This window comes from Alosa sapidissima, chromosome 3 (assembly GCF_018492685.1).
Source record: "Alosa sapidissima isolate fAloSap1 chromosome 3, fAloSap1.pri, whole genome shotgun sequence".
Lineage (NCBI taxonomy): Eukaryota > Metazoa > Chordata > Actinopteri > Clupeiformes > Clupeidae > Alosa > Alosa sapidissima.
Genome location: NC_055959.1, coordinates 11734891 through 11754432, shown reverse-complemented (window position 1 = coordinate 11754432; position 19542 = coordinate 11734891). Strand labels below are relative to the sequence as shown.

The 19542-nt window shown below is 40.5% G+C and overlaps 3 protein-coding genes across 6 annotated transcripts in view; 2 read left to right on the top strand and 1 right to left on the bottom strand.

Moving 5' to 3' along the window:
- LOC121705816 (ethanolamine-phosphate cytidylyltransferase-like) overlaps nucleotides 1-1954 on the top strand; it is a 13064-nt gene extending 11110 nt beyond the window's left edge. For both annotated transcript variants that reach the window (XM_042087063.1, XM_042087064.1), the window contains exon 13: nucleotides 1-1954. This exon is cut by the window's left edge and continues 403 nt beyond it. The gene's annotated coding sequence lies outside the window, so the exon portion shown is untranslated.
- Nucleotides 1955-2508: 554 nt separating this feature from the next.
- Nucleotides 2509-11216, top strand: gnav1 (guanine nucleotide binding protein (G protein) alpha v1). 3 transcript variants are annotated; one of them, XR_006030991.1, is made up of 11 exons: nucleotides 2511-2699; nucleotides 2796-2940; nucleotides 3115-3206; nucleotides 3463-3555; nucleotides 3972-4132; nucleotides 5944-6072; nucleotides 7177-7306; nucleotides 8750-8821; nucleotides 9361-9448; nucleotides 9838-9971; nucleotides 10971-11107. XR_006030991.1 is itself a non-coding variant. In XM_042087723.1 (10 exons), the coding sequence occupies exons 1-10, from the start codon at nucleotides 2661-2663 to the stop codon at nucleotides 11159-11161; spliced, it is 1140 nt and encodes a 379-aa protein (XP_041943657.1). In that variant the 5' UTR covers nucleotides 2511-2660; the 3' UTR covers nucleotides 11162-11216. The 3 variants fall into 3 exon arrangements, 2 of the variants coding, with proteins under 2 accessions (XP_041943658.1, XP_041943657.1); XM_042087723.1 differs by lacking the exon at nucleotides 9838-9971 and having other exon boundaries at nucleotides 10971-11216; XM_042087724.1 differs by lacking the exons at nucleotides 3463-3555; nucleotides 9838-9971 and having other exon boundaries at nucleotides 2509-2699; nucleotides 10971-11216.
- A 253-nt stretch (nucleotides 11217-11469) lies between these two features.
- LOC121705750 (neuropeptide B-like) lies at nucleotides 11470-12419 on the bottom strand. Its single transcript, XM_042086951.1, has 2 exons — nucleotides 12111-12419; nucleotides 11470-11800 (listed from the first exon to the last, which is right to left on the bottom strand). The coding sequence occupies exons 1-2, from the start codon at nucleotides 12372-12374 to the stop codon at nucleotides 11672-11674; spliced, it is 393 nt and encodes a 130-aa protein (XP_041942885.1). The 5' UTR covers nucleotides 12375-12419; the 3' UTR covers nucleotides 11470-11671.
- Between the last annotated feature and the right edge of the window lie 7123 nt (nucleotides 12420-19542).

The window sequence follows — 19542 nt, the reverse complement described above, 5'->3', positions numbered from 1 at the left end:
TCACAAGTGTATAGTCAGCTCTCACTATACAAAAAATGTGTAACACACATGTGCTCGTAGGCTGTCCTCCACTCGTCTTACCCACCATCCCTCTCTCCATCTCTCTCTTCCTCCTGACATGTCTGTTCTCTTGCCTGGCAGATGAGATTGTGCCCACACATCCCTAATTCATACTCAGTTCCTAAGTGCCAGTACGACCAAGAGGGCATTAGATGAGATGTGTCAGTGCTGAAGTGGGCATTGCCCCTGCGTGTGCAAGGGGTACGGAGTACAATGAGAAGCACACATCTCCAAACAGGAGATCTCTTTTTAGGCACATTGCAGATTTTCATGTTAACCACAATATACTAGAGAGAAAGGAGTCTGTAGGGGGGGTAGGGTTTGGAGTACAGCCGCTATGACACGTCTCACATGGCCTTTGTGGCCTGTGTGTGTGTCCGTGTGTGTGTGTGTGTGTGTGTGTGTGTGTGTGTGTATGTAAGCTTGTGTGCCTGCATGTGTGCGTGGGTATGTGTGTGATGAGCAGACAACTGAATCTGTGGTTATAATGTCAACACATGAAACTGGAATGAAACCATGTATATATGTTCTATATGTAACTACTACAGATGACTTACTGGAAATGTTCTCAAAACATGCTGTGAGAGGATACGTGATCAGGACAAAACACACTGTAATTAATGTACCACTGTCTGTTGATCTGAACGGCTCCTATTGACTTACAGTCGTTAGTACGATTCCTCCTCTGCTTTAACCTACAGAACACAAAAGGAGTACTGTGAGAAATGTCAAACGGCATCCATATTTTTTCAACTGTATTTAAATGATAGATCTAGATGTCCACTCTATGCACTCTAAAACAGTCTTCTTCATTCATGAGAAAACGGTTTTCCTGAACAGTGGACACACACAAGAGTGTGGTAAAATTATATTAATTTTTTAACAGTTTGCATTGTTAGGGATAAAAAATATATATGGGTGGGTGATCATTTGTGAGTGTTGGTTCAGTGATAAAAGTGAAAAGGTCTTAGCCTAAGAGGTGGGAAGTTGGTCCTAAATTTGTTAACAGCTAAACTACTCTAGAATTGCGTAGACTTTTGCAGTTCCCTATCTGGCCACACAACGTCACCATGTGTCTTACAAATAAGCATTGCACTTACCCAATAGAAATCAATTACAATATTGGTAGTTTCTGAGATGGAAATGTCCAAAATTTGACGAATGGATATGTTTTGCCTCCAGCCATTAAAAAAGCTGATATACATTTTATGAGTAGGCTAAAATGGACAGAATTATTTTGTGATTAGGCTATTTCTATGAGCAGTTTAAATAATTACACCCACCTAAGATAATTAGAATACAACAGCTCAGCGAACATTTGGATACTTAAGGGACTAAGTCCCACTGGGGGAGACAATCTAATTCGTGAACATGTTAAAATGAACAGGCTGGATTAGTTCTTTGGCTCATCAAAACCACACAAATTCAACCATCCAATGTTTTGTAGGCCTACTCTAAGTCTTTCAAAAGACGAATCTTTAAATAACACTCATTGGGATGTCAAGACTGCACATAGTCTGACAATCCGATCCTTGTGGGATATTAGTCCTTAGGCTACCCGTCGAAAAAAAAAAAATGGCCTAATAAGCCAGTGTTGTTGACACTGTATTTCCTTACAATGTCGCATTCTGTATAATCACATATGTCAAGTTTTCTTAAAAGTTTGCCATTTGTGGTGGATTAAAAGTAACTAATGTAGGCCTATTAACAGTAGAATAACTCAACGATTCCATGGTGCTTCTCCCAGGACGGTAGCCTACATGGATATATCAATCCCGCCTCTGATGAGTTTCTTGTATTTTAATAATCTGTCTGTTATCAGCCAGTGTAGGCTATTATATTCTGACAGCACATGCCTTGTAATTTATTAAAGTATTATCCCTGTCAATACTAACAACTTCAACAATGTTTCATTGTTTTCGAGTAAAGCTTTGATATGCAATATTGTTTTAGACACTTCAGAAAAAGATGAGAACCTAATTTGAAACTCAAGTCATGAAATCAAGTTTAACTTGGGCCTATCCTGTCATAATTAAATCAAGAGGTTTGTCCTATAGCAGAGGCTTGTCCATCAACAAATTGAGCGCTGTCGGTCCATTGGGGGCATATTAGCTGGCGGTCCGCTGGCATTCTGCTCATCGGTTCTCTGGCGGGTTGCAGACAAATTAGCCAATATTTTGCCACTATATTTGTCTAAATATTTTTTTATTTATTTAGTTATACTCCACATATAATTTTATTAACTTTTCTTATTATTCATGACAAGTATTTAAAGAGATGGTGGTCCAATGGCGGACCACAGTGGCACGCCACCGGCGGCACCAGCGGTCCGCTATCTGCCAATCTGATTTTGCTATCTGGGATGAAATAATGTATCGCGTGACTGATTTTACTTAGGCCTATAGGGATCCAAAGTCACAAGCCTAATGAGTTAATTAGACAGCACGTGCGGTCTTCAATTAGGGTAGGCTAAGTTACGTTTGTCAAGCACCCGTCACTCCAACTCAGAAGTGAAATAAACAAGGCACGAATTATAGGTAGGCTATAGTTCGGTATAGGTATAATTCTGTATATTGAGATAAAGAAACACGAGAGAAACGATGTTCGGCTGTTTGGATTTGCCAACATCGTCATTTCAGGTAGGCTAATGGGCATTCTCATTTCTGAAACATGTGGATGGCTTTTATCATTGTCTTATGCCTCTTTTGGACCTAACACGTTACACCTGAGCACAGGTATTCTGGCACGCACTGCGTATGTGCTTCAGTCGAGAGGTGACCGAGGAGGCGAAAGTAGCAAAAACCATGAGCTCCAAAATAGACCGAGATCTCTTCGAACACTCCAAACTCGAGTCACACGTGGTTAAAATTCTATTACTAGGTGAGCGTGAATGACACTTATAGTGCCTTCAAATGTCCGATAAATTAATAAAAGCACGTCGTGTGTGTGTGTGTGTGTGTGTGTGTGTGTGTGTGTGTGTGTGTGTGTGTGTGTGTGTGTGTGTGTGTGTGTGTGTGTGTGTGTGTGTGTGTGTGTGTGTGTGTGTGTGTACAGGTGCCGCTGAGAGTGGCAAGAGCACTTTGGTTAAGCAAATAAAGATCATCCACAGTAATGGCTTCAGCAGACAGGAACTCCTGAGCTTTAAGGTTTGTTGTAAGGATTTTAGACCCAATCTTACACTTTATGACAATAAAACAAATAGGAGTGTTATTGTTGCCCGTTGAGGGAGAGAGGGAGACCCCTTTTATTGCAGATTTCACTCAAAGACCCGATCAATACAAAAACAAAGTCAACTGAGAATCATTGGCAAGGTGACCTGTCCAGATGTGGCTGAAGTGACAACATAGAAAAGCTCTTAGTTAAGTGTGTGTGTGTGTGTGTGTGTGTGTGTGTGTGTGACAGCCGGCAGTGCTGGATAACCTGCTCAACTCTATGAAGTTTGTCCTGCAAGGTATGGGCCTTCTGAGGATCAATCTGGTCAACCAGAGGAACAAGGTGAGGATGTAAACAACAGCACAACCATATGAGAGATGCCTTTTGAGTTCATGGCATGGTACCTTTCCAAACACTTGCATGTGGTTGGCCAATTGCTGACTAGTAGCTCTAAGGGAGAAGCTGGAACAATTGTAATTGTTGGATGTTTATGCAGCAATGTCAGCTTTCTAGATATCATAAAATGTAATGCATGAATGCGTTATACAAGGCAAACACATATGCATCTGTTTCTGTTTTTCACTTGTAGTGTTTCAGAGTAGTGCTAGAGTATTCTTTGTTATAATCCAGTTATGTCTTTTGTGCATGCACTTCTGGTCTTTCATTTGCAGAATGCAATATTTGTTTGTAGTGTGTTGGTGGTGTTATTCATCTCGGGCCATTTATTTGTAATGTTTGTGTGTGGGCCCCCCTCTTAGGACCATGCCGAGTTTGTGCTGGCCTGTGATTGGTGCATTGGGGAGGACGGAGAGCTGCGGCCTTTCCTGGCTCAGGCCTTCTGCAGTCTGTGGGCAGATCAGGGGGTGAGGGTCGCAGCCGCCCGGGGTCAAGAGTACCAGCTCAACGATTCCGCTCTCTAGTGAGTGTACAACGTGGTTCAGTTCTGCTGTCGGCCATGGTTATCTGCCATGATTAGTCATGTGGTACAAAGCACTATGGTAAGGCTTTATTATGCAAAGGGTTTATACATTAATTTTCCTCTTCAGACTATTTTTTTTTTTTGCTACTGTTCAGATATCCATGGGGCAGAAGCATATTTTTTTTATCAAGGTCAGTTTTGGTCCATGATTCGTGATCTAGCATTTCTGAACTAATTAGTCGAACTGCTTTCTTTAGGGAAAATTTTAGTGGTAAGTCTCCACTTACATGAACTTTATGCTGTAATGCTAAATCTGTGAAAAGCCCAACAACCACAGGTGTGTGTTCAATGTTTGAGAAGTATCATTAAAGCACTCATTTCAGGGATGGCTGCTTCCATGTTATGACTCATCACTGCACCCCTGCATGTTTCATAATTATCAATTACATGTTTGCCGTCATCCTATCCCTCTTTCCATCTCATTGTTTGGAAGTGGCGTTCCGTTAGTGTATCAAGTACATGCTTCTGGTCATGCCACACTCAACTTTTTCTTTCTTTCTTTCTTTCTTTCTTTCTTTCTTTCTCTCTCTCTCTCTCTCTCTCTCTCTCTCTCTCTTTGAATTTTCAAAAACCCTTTATTACATTTATGCCACAAAAGTATTTACATGATCACTTTATCACAATGTACAGTCGCATTAAAAGTAAAAAATAATAAATAAAATCAAGGAGCAAGTCAGTCCTCCAAGAAATGTGCAATCTGCAATTCACCATCAGCAACCCTACACAACACACTATTATAACACCAAATTTCTTCAAAAGATTCAATATTCATCATGGCTTTGTAAAAATGAAAATCAATTAACATGCGAGACCTCAGAAGTATTTAAAAGACCATCTCGAGAGAGAGAGATATATCATTTATTTATTTCAGAGAAAGAGGGAGGAGTTTTTTTTCACTGTCAAATGCTGTCCTCTTTAAACTTGCATGTGCTTGGTCTTCACACTGTCAGACAGAAGCTCATGGCACAACAGTGATGAAATCTCTTTTAGTCCCCAAGCTTTGGTATTGAGCTATTTCAGTTGTCATATTCCCCATATCTGTGGGAATCGTGGGTTTTCTTTTTTGTCATCCATATGTATGTCACTTGAGTGTATATATTTTTTATCTAGCTGTCTTGTGAAAAACAATTCTAGGAATCGGCCACCTGGGAATAATTCGGAACACTGGCTTGACAGAATGTAGAAAGTGTTTCAGAGGCATGACGTGTCTGAGTAGTTTGTCACCTCTCAAGAGATGCATCTTGTGGCACCGTTGCTCTACCAGTGCTATGACTGACTTTAATAAGGATGTTTGTATTGGAACATAGATTTATGGGGGAAGAAGCTACACAGTTCCTTTCACAAACAGCCATAACAAACAGAATTGTATGCACATATCATTTTGACACCAAATCTAAGCTGATGTGTGTGTGTGTGTGTGTGTGTGTGTGTGTGTGTGTGTGTGTGTATGGGGGGGTGCATACGTACGTGTATTAGGCCCAATAAGGGGGGAAGGAATTGCCTTTGAAATCATGTGGCTTTGTGAAGACCTTTTAATTTTCTGTGCGTTCCCTGTGGATTTTGTGGGTATGAGCAATCATGGTGATGTACAGTTGAGTCACCCTGAGCCGAAACACCTGATTGAACATCAGCTTCTTTTCAGATTTGTGAGGATGTAAGGAGCATTTTTTGCCAAAGATAACGACCTCTCTTTCTTTCTCTCTCTCTCTCTCTCTCTCTCTCTCTTTTTTTTTTCTTATGCTTATTGGCAGTTTCTTTGAGAACATTGGTCGGATCATCGCGCCGAACTATGTTCCCACGGAAAAAGACGTGTTGCGTGTTCGTGTACGCACGAGTGGTGTGCTGGAAACCCAGTTCAGTACTGCTCAGTTTATCTTTAGGTGAGAGTGTCCCATCCAGCTCCTTTATATACAACAAACGGTGCTTTGCCCTTTTACATGTAAAGTGTGTGTGTGTGTGTGTGTGTGTGTAATAATAACTTATTTGTAGTTTTTATTCCACTGCCTGGTGTGTGATCACTTTTCTAGCTGTAGATGTAGCCATTCATGTAGACATCTAGACATGAGATGCTTCCATCTATAGGATGACCTAACTGAGCAGGTAAGTTGAAATGAAGTGTTAAAGGATGATTTTGATGGGGATGAAACACCTGGTGTGTGTGTGTCTCTCTCTGTCTCTCTCTCTCTCTCTCTGTCTCTGTCTCTCTCTCTCTCTCTGTCTCACAAAATCGTGACTCCTTCATTCCCCCTTAGTGAGGTCACACACTGTTGGATGAATCAGACAACTGAAATATTGATGGACTGCTGCCTTTCCTCCACCTGTTTGTCCATCTGCCCCCATCTCTTATAGCAGGAAGAAGGAAGAACATGCTTTCCCCCTGCTGCTGCCTCCAGAGCCCCACTGGGACCTTACCAGGAACCATTAAAACAAACCCTCCAAACCTAGAGTTTTTTTTTTTTTTTTTCCCTCGGGGTGGGTCTGGTACGGTGGGGGAGTGGAGGATGAGTGCAGCCTCTGGGCATTTCACTTGCTGTTTTCGTCAACGTCTGAATGCTTTCCAGAGCGGAGTCTGCACGGTTTTGAGGTGCGTGTGCGTGTGCGTGTGCGTGTGCGTGTGCGTGTGCGTGCGCGTGTGTGTGCGCGCGAGAGTGTGTGTGTGCACATGAGAGGAAGAGAGGAAGACCGAGGATGATTACAGGAGTTCTCTATCTTCTGACACTTGTGAATTGGACACAGTGGGGACCCAGTGATCAATTTGCTCAAATAGGAACCGAATGCTTTACTTTTTCCATCCTCAGCTTACAATCCAGTGTGCTGCCTCAGTGCCCGAGGGTGAGACTGCTGAAGCAGAGGAAGCCCCCACCAGCCCCCACCTACCACTGTCTCTTTTATAGCCACCCTGACCCTGTCCTTCTGTTGTGCCATACCAAGGCCTAATATTTGTCTACTGCGTTGTGTTTGACTTTGTGGGTTTGTGTCTGTAGGCTGTATGATGTGGGAGGGCAGCGTACACAGACGAGGAAGTGGCTGCGTTTCTTTGACGACGTGTGTGCTGTGCTGTTTCTGGTGGATGCCAGTCGATACGATCTCAGGCCTCAGCAGGGTTCGGATACGGTAAGGCGCATCACGACCACATCCTGGGTAAATATTTGACCAAGACCACAAATCCGTGCCGTGCTCCAGAAGGCCAAGTAAGAAGGAATTGAGAAGTCCAGGGCTGAAAGCTAATATGGTTCGAACGCTGATAAATAACCAATCAATTAAAAACAATGGGACACATGCTAATGTTAATGGCAGTATACTGGAATGTATTTGGAAATGGGACAGCCCTGAAAATGCCCAGCAAGCTCAGGAGCATACTGTGACAACCCAGGTGACCAGCATGCATTGCCACAGTTATTGGTGATTTCATTCTAGTCACACACTGGAAACGGTGAGGAAAAATCCAACCTTGAAGTGAGGCAATCAAAAAAAGAAAAAAAAAGAGATGAGAAACACCCACCTACACGTTATCGGTTTCACTTACAATTGCAATACAATTTATATAAACAAAATGTTCTCCTCTAAAATGTCATTTTTGGAGAAGTTGGAGAATACAAAGTAGGGGACTGTTCCACTACAGAATCTCCAGATTCCTAGGTCCTCTCTTGTACATTCTCTTTAGCTCACCTTTCTGGTTTTCTATTGATCTGGGAGGTATTCCAAGTGGTTTAGTGACAAACTTGGGTTTAACTCTAGTGGTAAACCTCCTACAACAAGAGCATTGTTTTGTTAGGAGAACGAAACCATACAGCTTTTCTATTAGGAGGTTTACCACTTACTCTGTGTTAACTTACCCAGGTTTGTCACTACACCACATACTTGGAATACCCCCCTGGACATATGTTTTGGATCATTGACCTGCTGAATGATCAACAGTGATCAATACTAATGACCCACGTTTAGTGTCTTTGGAAGTGGCAGCTCGATTTTTATTTAAAATGTCCAGGTATTTAATGGAATTCATGATACCAGGCACACTAACAACGTCCACAGCCCAACTTTGCAGTCCCTCCAGCATGCGTAACAAATAGGCATGCAATTATTTTTAATAATGGTCATCCCGCTATGTATGACACCCACCTTGGTTGCCAAAAAGCTAAATTTCCACGTGGAAATTGGATTTGAATGCTTTTTACTCCTTTTTACTAATTTTTACCAGGGGTGCCAATAATTGTTGAGGCTGCTTAACATCAATAGACAGCTCATCTGGGATTAAAACCAAAAAATGTCTTTGATCTTAAAATGAATCTTTGAATCATCAAATGAAGCTTTAATCTTCAAATGACAACAATTGCTGATGAATTGCACATTAATTCTTAACTTCTCGTTAACTTTTTACATTTCTGTTTATTTAGCTAATTCTTTTATCTTTATAAGTCTGCCAAATCCCATAACCATAAAAAAGTTAATAATTCCATGAGAAGATTAAAAATGTGAGAGTGTGAGTTCCAGTTACCTGAGACAAAATGTAAAAGGAGATGACCAAAGCCCCCACTGTCTCGGCATCGTCCACAGGGCTGTGTCCAGGAGAGTCTAGAACTCTACTCTTCCGTCTGCTCCAACACGGTCTTCAGCAGTGCCTCGCTGGTAAGCCATGCACACAAACACATGTCCTCTCCCTCTCTCAAAGACTTCATTCTTCGCCGAGTCTAGATACTGTTTCACCCCACTTGGGAACAATGGCTAATGTGTGTTCATGTGGGTGTGTGTTCTGTATGTGAGGGGGAGAATGCAGAAGAGGAAAAAGTGCCCGGACACCCATCCCTCGCTGACCGTTCTCATCGCCCCGCCAAGGCGTGCTGTGTGGACTAGCCACGCACTCAGTGGCTTTTAGGAATTTCTTTTCCCCATCTTAAATGTTAAAGCCTTTTGTTTGCCTTTGCTGGATCACTGTACTTGTATTCTGTACACTCTTAAAATGAATGTGTTGAAAACAGCACAACTTGCATTGTTTAACACCTCTCTGTGTCCAGATAGGGACGACACAGTTCATGTTCTTTCTTTTTATTTGTTGAAAACAACACAACTTTTTTTTAAAACACATCTCTGTCTCCAGATAGAGACAACACGTTTGTTTTAAGAGTGTGTTTGCATGTCTAACCACTCCTGCTCTGTTTTGTTTTCAGATTTTATTCATGAACAAAATGGATCTTTTTCAAAAGAAGATCTTGCATTCTGGAAGACATCTACGGCTTTATTTCCCAGAATTTAAAGGTATGATATTATAGGAGATTTGATTTATTTTGGGTTAAATGGTCATTGAATATGTGTCTGCTAGGGGTGCTTATAGTATAAGGTGCATAAAGTGATGAGGTGCATAAAATGTGTTTTGTCTTTAATTTACTCACTCACATCCCCTGACCCTCTGAAATATGATGAGTACTAAATTGAGGTGTAAATTGGAAGTGAGGTTGTTTTTTTTGTTTTGTTTTTTTTTCAGTTTTTTTGGGAAGGGGTGGGGGTGTAGTTGTGTGCACAACCCACCTATTTTGGTGCACGCCACTTGAAGACCCTGTTGGGTCGAAAGGCCATTTTTTTAGTCCAATTCAATGTTTGCAGCTACTCCATGGGCGGACATTCATTCTTCTTTTCATCTTGCTAAGGAGTTAGACCATCATTGTGAAATGATCTGCATCATACCTGTCATCCATCAGCTGCTCAGCTTCTCTACTCCATCCCCTGTGTTCTTTTCTGTTGTGTTGGAGGCTGTGGTGATGTCCTGGGGGCTAAGTAGGAGGTGATGGTTAACATTGACAGGTCCCCTTTTTGTGCAAGCTGTACTCCTGTGTGGTGTAATGGGCTATTTGTAAGGATACCATATTTTTAGCAGCCTTCTGATACTTGTTTAATAGTGCTTTTCCATGGACTCCCCAACCCACTCACACACTGCAAACATTCAAACTAGAGTTCACAATTGAAAATGGGTTCCTTTTCTGTCAATCACTCTACTTTGCTGTATGCAAACCCATACACATCCCTCCTTGGCTATGATTGTACTAGAATTACAATTATTTATTTACTTGTGCAAAGCGTGAGCCAACTCTCTCCTAGTCATGGCTGTATGTATACTAATACTCAAGAAATATACATACTCACTAATGGATTTTTCCCGAATTTGTGAAATCAGTTTGAGGGAAATAAACCTTTTGTGTGTATAGAAGAAATCTTTGATCTTTTACCGCAACCAATAGATAATGGGAGCGAAAACTGAAAGATGTTGAATGCAAGGACAGCAAATGGATGACCTTTTACATATTGTATTGCAAATTGCAAATGCATTTAATTTCAGTATGCCCTCAATTTCATTATGCACTCTTCCACACTGCAATTGATGTTGCTTCAATTGTTCTGCTGTAGTGAAAGAATGTTATATTGTGCTACTGTCCATCTTGTACTCCAATATAATGGTTATTATTAAGGGACGTGCTGTAGAAACCATCACACGGAAGCTGTGAGGAGCTACACAAGCAGTAAAGTCTAATTTATTCTCCTGTTGCAAGAACCCATTCTGTAACAGGGTCTTCACCAATAACACATTGGCATCAGCCTAAGAATACCTAACCCTCTCTTTGGTAGACAGTTTGAAAATAATAATGGTCCTTGTGAAGATGTTTGTGAACAGGTGTATATACATATTTGAACAGTTTCATTTGACTCCTCTTATATTGAGTGGGATAAAGGTGTGTTGCCAATAATGCATCAAACTTCATGTCACTACTGTTTTTTTTCTGCACAGGGGCGGACTGTGATGCTAGTGGTGCTGCCAGCTTCCTCACTAGCCTGTTCACAGACCACCTCAGCTCACCAGCAAAGCCTGTGTACCATCACTATGCCACAGCCATAGACACCAGCTCCGTAAGGGACGTCTTCCAGACCGTCATCGACAACATTGTCAAAGATAACTTGGCTAATGTGTGCACCCTTTGAATTACACTTTCAGGTCTTTTTTTAAATTGTGACTAGTTTTATGTGTGTGTGTGTAGGGGGGGGGGGGGGGGAGGAGGAGGAGGAGGAGGAGGAGGAGGGGGGGGGCGCAAATATGTATAACCAGAGGAGAAAGATATTTCACTTGTGTGTATCAATGTATCATTTGGTAATAAACATCTTTGACAAGTTGTTTGAAATAATTTAATGACATTTTACAGATTAATGTAGGTTTTCAACCATAAATACAAATTACCAATGGCCTGGTCTTTGAGTGTCATTGTGCTTCTTGGCATACTAGCTTTCCCCCACAACATAGCATAAGATCCTCCCAGACAAAAAAAAAAAAGTTCTGTTCATAACATTTGTAATCAATTTACATTATTTCAATGTACCCTATTGTCCATGTTAAAAAGTAGCCCTGACAAGACATGATAATAGAACATCAAAAAAAGTGCCGTCCTTCATTTCCAGTTTAGTGTTCATAGTGTTGGCCTGTGTGAATGCAGATACTCAAAGTCCGTCACACTCTCGTGGATCCAAGGAGATGAGTAACTCGCCTTTGCACTTGAACACCGCTGTCCCATCTTGGACTGGTTCGCAGCTTTGAATGTTTGGTGATGCGTCTTTAACACAGATTGCCTGTTGGAATGAACACATTTAAAATAAATCCTCTTAAACGCATATTTTTTAATGTATTCACATACATTCATGCATTAATGGGCACCAACTGATTTTGTTTGAAAGAAACTTCACACGAGACTGAACGCAGCAGCTCAGCTAAATCTCATGGAACACAGTTGGTGCTGAATGGACAGCGCTAACGGTTTAAGTCCTGCTCTTCTAGCATAGGATATTTTATGGATTATGCATTGATTGTTATACTGACGTGTGATCGACACAGTAGGCTACATTGTCTCTCAGTTAGCGCGAGGATGGACAACTGACTTACCAACGTTTTGAGGAAGACTGACGGTCGGAAGTTTGTTTCCAGAATGGAGTTTTTATCTGAAGACTCTGGCAGCCCCTCGCTTTCAGATGCTGACTCTGCGCGTCGGACGTAAGGCGACCTCCTGATCCCGGACAACAATCCCGAAGCCCTACCGACAGAGTAATAGCTTGGGCTGGTAGCTTGTTTGTACCACGCTTCAACAGGGTTAAATGGTATGAGCATACAAACCACCCAAATAACCCCTGCTATCCTAAACGTATGCATGGTGATGGAGAGAAGTACTTTTCACCCGTCTGTTAAGGTTGCTCTCTTCTTAACTTCACAGAGCGTCTGAATGACAGCCAGCCAGTGGGGCATTTTATAGGTAGACCGCGGGGTCGTATTTTGCCAGTGAGGCTCCGTCTCAGTGACTCATTTGCGAATATAGCCAACACCCTGCGGATTGGTCGGTTTAGTTCTACGCACATATCATAGGCTAATAGTAATGGCACTAGTTTATCTAGAACTTGACCTCACCAGAGCCCCACAACTGTTTTCTGATTGCAATTGCAATAGGTGAATGAAAAATGTCCTTGCTATCAGCATGCTATGTGTTGGCAGGGTCATTTTACAGAAACGTCCATTTTTCTGTCATGCAATTTCTTTGTATTTCCAAGTAAAACAATATATTTGTTGAACAATCATATGTTTTTGAGCCACCAAAGTGACAGTATTGATTTTTAAATCAATTTTATAGGATTCCAAGCACCACACAAGTGCCCGTCCCAACACTCATGTAAGCTAGGCTATACAGATGGAGGGTCAAATTCTGAGGTCAAAACGGTTTTACAGTAAATATGCATGCATTATTGCAGTTAAACTATCACATGAATTATATAAGCAATATTTAAATACAAAATATGTATAAATTAAATACAATAAATACAAATTAATATGATTATGTTATTAAAATGTAAATGTCCCAGGGAGTCATGTCACTGGTGTTACTGCATTACAAAACTCTTATTTTTAAATCATGCTAATTAAGTCACTGGACTATGATGAAAGGCACATGTTAAATCCACAGCCTCCTTTCATTTACCAGAAATGTTATCATGTAGCCTGATGTAGCCATACTCAGAATATGAGTCTGATACTGCTCCATTGGGACGTAATTATGGGGAATGTTTCAACCGATACGGGGGGAATGGCATTGCACTCAATTGGATAGACCTAACCAACAGGGTTGGGTAGTAACGGATTACATGTAATCTGGATTACGTAATCAGATTACAAAAATCAGTAATCAGCCCAGATTACAATAAAAAAAAAAGTGTAATCAGATTACAGTTACATTGTTGGGGATTACCTGATTACATTTTATCATGCAAACAATGCAACTTTTTTATGATGGCCTAGCTATCTTTTAATTTGACAAGCAGTTCATTCAGATGTTCACTTTTTAGACTTTTTTAAGATATAGTTAAGAACAAAATTATTCATACCCCTGGCAAATATTGATTTTCTCTTGACCAATATGTTTGTTCTTACTTAAAATGACACTTGGTCAAAGTGGTCATCTTACTTGGTCACTTGGTCATCTTACTTAAAATGCCAAATGGTTGCAAGACATTGTGGTAAAAACATGGAATAAAAAAAAAGTGTTTTTATCTTTTTTTTTTAATTTTTGTGAAAAATAGCATGTTCAAAATTATCCATACCCTTTTTAAACAATCACTGGAAACATCTTTATTTACCACCACAGCTCTCAAAATGGTTCATATAATACCCACCAAGCCTCTTCATGTCTCCACAATGAGAGTAGACATGCACTTTTTTAGCAGCAATCTGGGTTTTGGGTTCTGAGAAGAGTGGAGAAAAATAAAATGAGAATTCTTTCATCAATTCTGTGGTGGTGTCTTTTACTTAATGGGCATATTTATTAAAGTAATCCTAAAGTAATCAGATTACGTTAGATGTTTTTGGTAATCCAACTGATTACGTTACTGATTACAAAAATTGCCATGTAATTTGTAGTCAGTAATGGATTACATTTCAAAGTCATTTGACCCAACCCTGCTAACCAATCAGAGCAACGAAATGGCTTACCGTGAGATGTAGGGAGAACACACGAACCATCCACTCCACAAATGCCTTAAGATTGTTTTCTGGTCTTTTGTAAAAGTTATTGTGCCATCAATATCTCCTACAACACTCATTAGCAAAATCTAAGAGATACGTAGTAGGGTAGGCTATTTGGAAAAAAACTGATAAGCTGAAAAGCCTATATCCCCTGCGTTTTTAAAAATAATTCTGTTGAACACTGATATGCTACAAACATGTTATAAACAGCTGGGAAAGGCTGTCGCAAATCCCTCAAACAAACAGGTGGTCATTCAGAGATTTCAAACAAACGAGTTTTCCCTTAATGAAAGTGAAACCAAGAGTTTTCCCACATCTCAACTTTGGCCAAAGTTTTCAGAAATAATCATTTTCAGTGATAAAACCTCATTGAAATAATATGCATTTTCCATATGGGGTCTTAAAAGCCATCTGTCTCCGCATTTTTGTTGCAAACATAATCAACCTAAGCTCATTACGTGAAAGACGAGGCGCTGTTGCTCACTTGTCCATCATCGTAAAGCCCGATTTGATCCGCCAGATTTCGGGCGAGCATAGTTGCTTCACAATGGAGCAATGCCAGACCGAACTTCCCGACCTCAAATGTTGTGGGCGGGACTAAGTTCGGCTGGCACCCAGGCTAGGTATCATGGTCACTGTACACAATATCATCTTCTCACCTCTTAGGGAAATTAAAGAAAATAGAATACAAATGTATTCAATGGAATACTATAGTGAGTTTAACAACATATTTTTTTTATTCCCTATAGCAGCCATTTTGTAAAATCAAATTGAAATAAAAATTAAATTGTCACTTGTGTTACCATCACTACCGCCAGTGACAATTTATAGCACCATTAACATAAAGTAAAACCAGTGACTCATAGAAATTACATGTAAACCTTTAAATAAATGTGCAGTTGAAAAAAAGATTAAGCTGTCCATTATTTGCATTCAAATTACTTCAGTAATAATATGGTCTTAGTTTAAATGTGAAAAACAAAAATATATATTTTTGGACATTTTGCCATGCAAAAATGGACATTTCTGTAGAATGACCCAGCAGCCTACATAGCATGCAACTATTTTGGGTTGGGTCTGTGTTGACAGTGATTTCATTGTTTGGTATGACAGAAGAGTAAGCTATGCATGCATTCAATGGCCTAATCATGAAACAACTGTTCCTATTTCCAGAGGAAAACACCCCTTTAAGAATAGGCTTAATGAGAGCATGCACTGTCCGTCTGATGAAGGGCTAAACCGAAACGTTAGGCTACATAGTGGCGGACTTCCTTCACTTATTTAGCATGCACTGTCTGTGTCTAATTATGATTTGATAGGCCTAAGTCTACAAGGATAGTGGTATGATGTTTCAGTGCAAACTGGTTTCAAAGTATTTTTTGCCATAAAAAATTGCACTTTGTAGCCACTTGAATGGGAAGTTGGGGACTCGCTTTACTTCGGTTTACATGATTTGCTGGAAACCTGCAGAGCTTCTAGTGTCAGCGGTAGTATTTGTCTTGATTCCATTACAGGTGCATGTAAAATTATATATTTCCCATAACATTTTCCATAATTTATTTCAAAAAGTGCAACTTTTTTTATATATTCTAGATTCATTACACATAAAGTGAATCATTTCAATTTTAATATGGTTGATTATGGCTCACAGCTCATGAGAATAAAAATGAATCTCAAAATATTACAATGAACAATCTATAAAATGTTGGTTTCCTGAGCCTTTAATCTCGCATTTTAGTTCCACAATCATGGAAAATACTCAGACCCGGATTTAGACTGCTCACACTAAGGGGCCAAATATATTGTTTGGATGGGCACAATGAGCAGACCATTTTCCTATTAAACATCATGTAGGCTTTGATTTGGTATTTCCAGCAGTAGGGATGTTAGTCACAGAAAGTTGAAAACTGAGTTAAGCTAAGGGGGTCTTGGAACATGTGTTCCCGGAAGAATTTTTCGAAAAATTACTCCTTAAATGAGGACTTCTGACAAGTTTTGTAGAAAGAAATGGACAAATTGAGAATTACAAGATGTAGGCTAACCATCAGCAGATTCATCTTTTGTGTTGATTTCAGCTGTTTCATTTAGGCTAAATTATTGTTAGAAATTTATATGATACAAAAAATAGAATGGCACAGCACAGAGAATTATTATCTAGGGGCAGCCGTGGCCTACTGGTTCGATCCCCGACCCAGTAGGAAAAATGTGGATGGGGGAAGTGGTTGCTGCTCTCCCATCCATGGCTGTTGGTGTGTGCTTCACCTCACTGTGTGTTCACTGTGTGCTGTGTGTGTTTCACTAATTCATGGATTGGGATAAATGCAGACCAAATTTCCCTCACGGGATCAGAAGAGTATATATACAGTACTTAGGTGTGCCACTGCTGTATGCATTTGAGAAACACTGACATTTCATAATTTATTTTTGCATTTATTCATTTAAAGTCATTTTTGGTCCTCCATGTTGGCAGATTCAAAAGCTACAAGGGCATGCCACAGAGGGTCATTGCTGAAATGGCAGCTGTTCTAAGAGTGCTGTATCAAAGCATATTCATGGAACCTTGACTGGAAGGGAAAAGTGTTGTAGGAAAGGTGCACATGCAACAGGGATGACTGCAGCCTTAGAGGGCTTTCAAGTAAAGCTGATTCAAGAGGAACTTCATAAGGAGTGCTGAGGATGGAGTCAGTACATCAATAGCCACTGCACATAGAAAATCCAGGAAATGGGCTACAGGTGTCAAGCCACCCCTGAACCAGAGACAACATTTGAAGCATCTTACCTGCGGAGAACAAATACTGGACTGTTGCTCAGTGGTCCAAAGTCTTCCTTTCAGGTGAAAATAAATGTTGCATTTCATTTGGAAATCAAGGTTTTAAGAGTTGAGAGGCACAGAATCCAAGTTAATTGAAGTCCAATGCAAAGTTTCCAGTCAGTGATGATTTGGGGTGCCATGTCTTCTGTTGGTGTTGCTCCTCCACTATGTTTTATCAAGTCAATATATCGAGTCAATGCAGCCATATACCAGGAGATTTTAGAGCATGCATGCTTCCTGCTGATAACGGCTCCTACACACAGCTGCGTGCGTTGCGTTGCTGGAGACGCATCCCATTCACTTTACATGGGCTCACGTCATCCGTTGCCGAACTGAATTGTAGCTCGCGTTGAGAAGTTCAGCTGGTGCTGCACCGACAGACGGCACCGGCCAATCAAGCCAATCGACGGACAGCACCAACCAATCAAATTACAGTTATACTTCAAGTCATTTGCATAGCTACCGTCGGGAACACCCACTGACATGCGTTGACGGAACGCAACTGTGTGTAGGAGCCGTAAGCTTTATGGAGATGCTGATTTCCTTTAGCAGGACTTGGCACCTGCCCACAGTGGCAAAACTACTAATAGGGGAGATTATGTGAAAAATCGTTACGCGGTGGATAGAAGCATGGAATTTGGTAGATATGTTCCTTGGGTGATCCTAAGACATCCTAGAAGAGGTGCACAAAAATATCTCAAACAGGAAGTGAGATTTTGAAGAAATTCAAAATGGCCGCCCATACAAATGACATCTGATTCAAAAGCCACCTTCACAACCTCTTAAAAGCTTGAAATTTGGTATACATGTTCCTTGGATGATCCTAAGACATCCTAGAAGGGGTGCCCAGATTATATCACAAACATGAAGTGAGTTTTTAAAGAAATTGAAAAATGCCGCACTCCCCGCCACAAAATTGGCAGCTGATTCAAACACCACCTAAACAACCTCTTAAAAGCTTGAAATTTGGTATGTTTGTTCCTTGGGTGATCCTAAGACATCCTAGAAGGGGTGCCCAAAAATATCTCAAACAGGAAGTGAGTTTTTAAAGAAATTGAAAAATGCTGCGCTCCCTGCCACAAAATTGGCAGCTAATCCAAAGACCACCTAAACAACCTCTTAAAAGCTTCACATTTGGTATACATGTTCCTTGGGTGATCCTAAGACATCATAGAAGGGGCGCCCAAAAAAATCTCAAACAGGAAGTGAGTTTTTAAAGAAATTGAAAAATGCCGCACTCCCCGCCACAAAATTTTTAGCTGATTCAAACACTACCTAAACAACCTTTTAAAAGCTTGACATTTGGTAGGTACTGTGATAGTATATTTTTACTACCATATTTCTCTTAAGACTCAATCAGGACGATGCAAGATCAGGATCCAGATTTATTCTTTTCAATGAGGGGCCAGTGGCCCTCAAGGGACAGAAGTACATGTTTGTTTCACCCCATCATGGATTTCACCAGATTCTCAGTATTCTCTGAATTCTCTGACTTCTCTAACTATACAGAAACAGTCTACTAACTTTATGTTACAAACAAAAGAAGGAGTGACCTCTAGGTCCAACCCAGTTTGAATATGCAATAGAAAGGGAGGATGAGGATTAGGCCTTCATCAGGTCTGGTCAGCTTCTATTGTATTTTAATTAAAACTACCCCCTTTCCTGGGAAGTTCCTCAGAGGCCTGGACACATGCTGTTCTACAAACATTAACATTTCACACCTGGTGATAGGCAAAGGCCTCTAGACAAGCTTTCATTGAATTCAAGGACAAACAAAGGATGCTTGCATACAGACCAGAGACACACACAGGGTACACATGGGTAAAAAAATCGCAGTATGTACGTTTACAGAAATGAGGCTGATTCACAACACTTTCAACTGTATGTTCCTTGGGTGATCCTAAGACATCCTAGAAGGGGTGCCCAAAAAAATCTTAAAAAGGAAGTGAGTTTTTAAAGAATTTGAAAAATGTTGCGCTCTCCACCACAAATTTGGCAGCTAATTCAATCACCACCTAAACAACCTCTTAAAAGCTTATATATTCCTTGCGTGACCCTAAGACATCATAGAAGGGGTGATCAAACATATATCAAACAGGAAGTGAGATTTTGAAGAAATTCAAAATGGCCACCCATATAATTGACAGCTGATTCAGAGGCCACCTAAACAACCTCCTAAAAGCTTGAAATTTGATATATGTCCCTTGGGTGATCCTACGTTATCCTGGAAGATTACTCCAAGAAATATCAAACGGGAAGTGAATTTTTAAAGAAATTGAAAAAAGGCTGCACTGCCTATCCACACAATTGGCAGCTATTTCAAAGGCCACCTAAACAACCTCCTAAAAGCATGAAATTAGGTATGTGTCTTATAGATATGTCTCTGTTTTAAGCAGACAATACGGTTACACTATGGCTATCTATATATCCACCAATTGTCTCAAGGATACTATAAACACAGACACTCAAGCACCTCAGGCAGACCTCATAAAAAACATA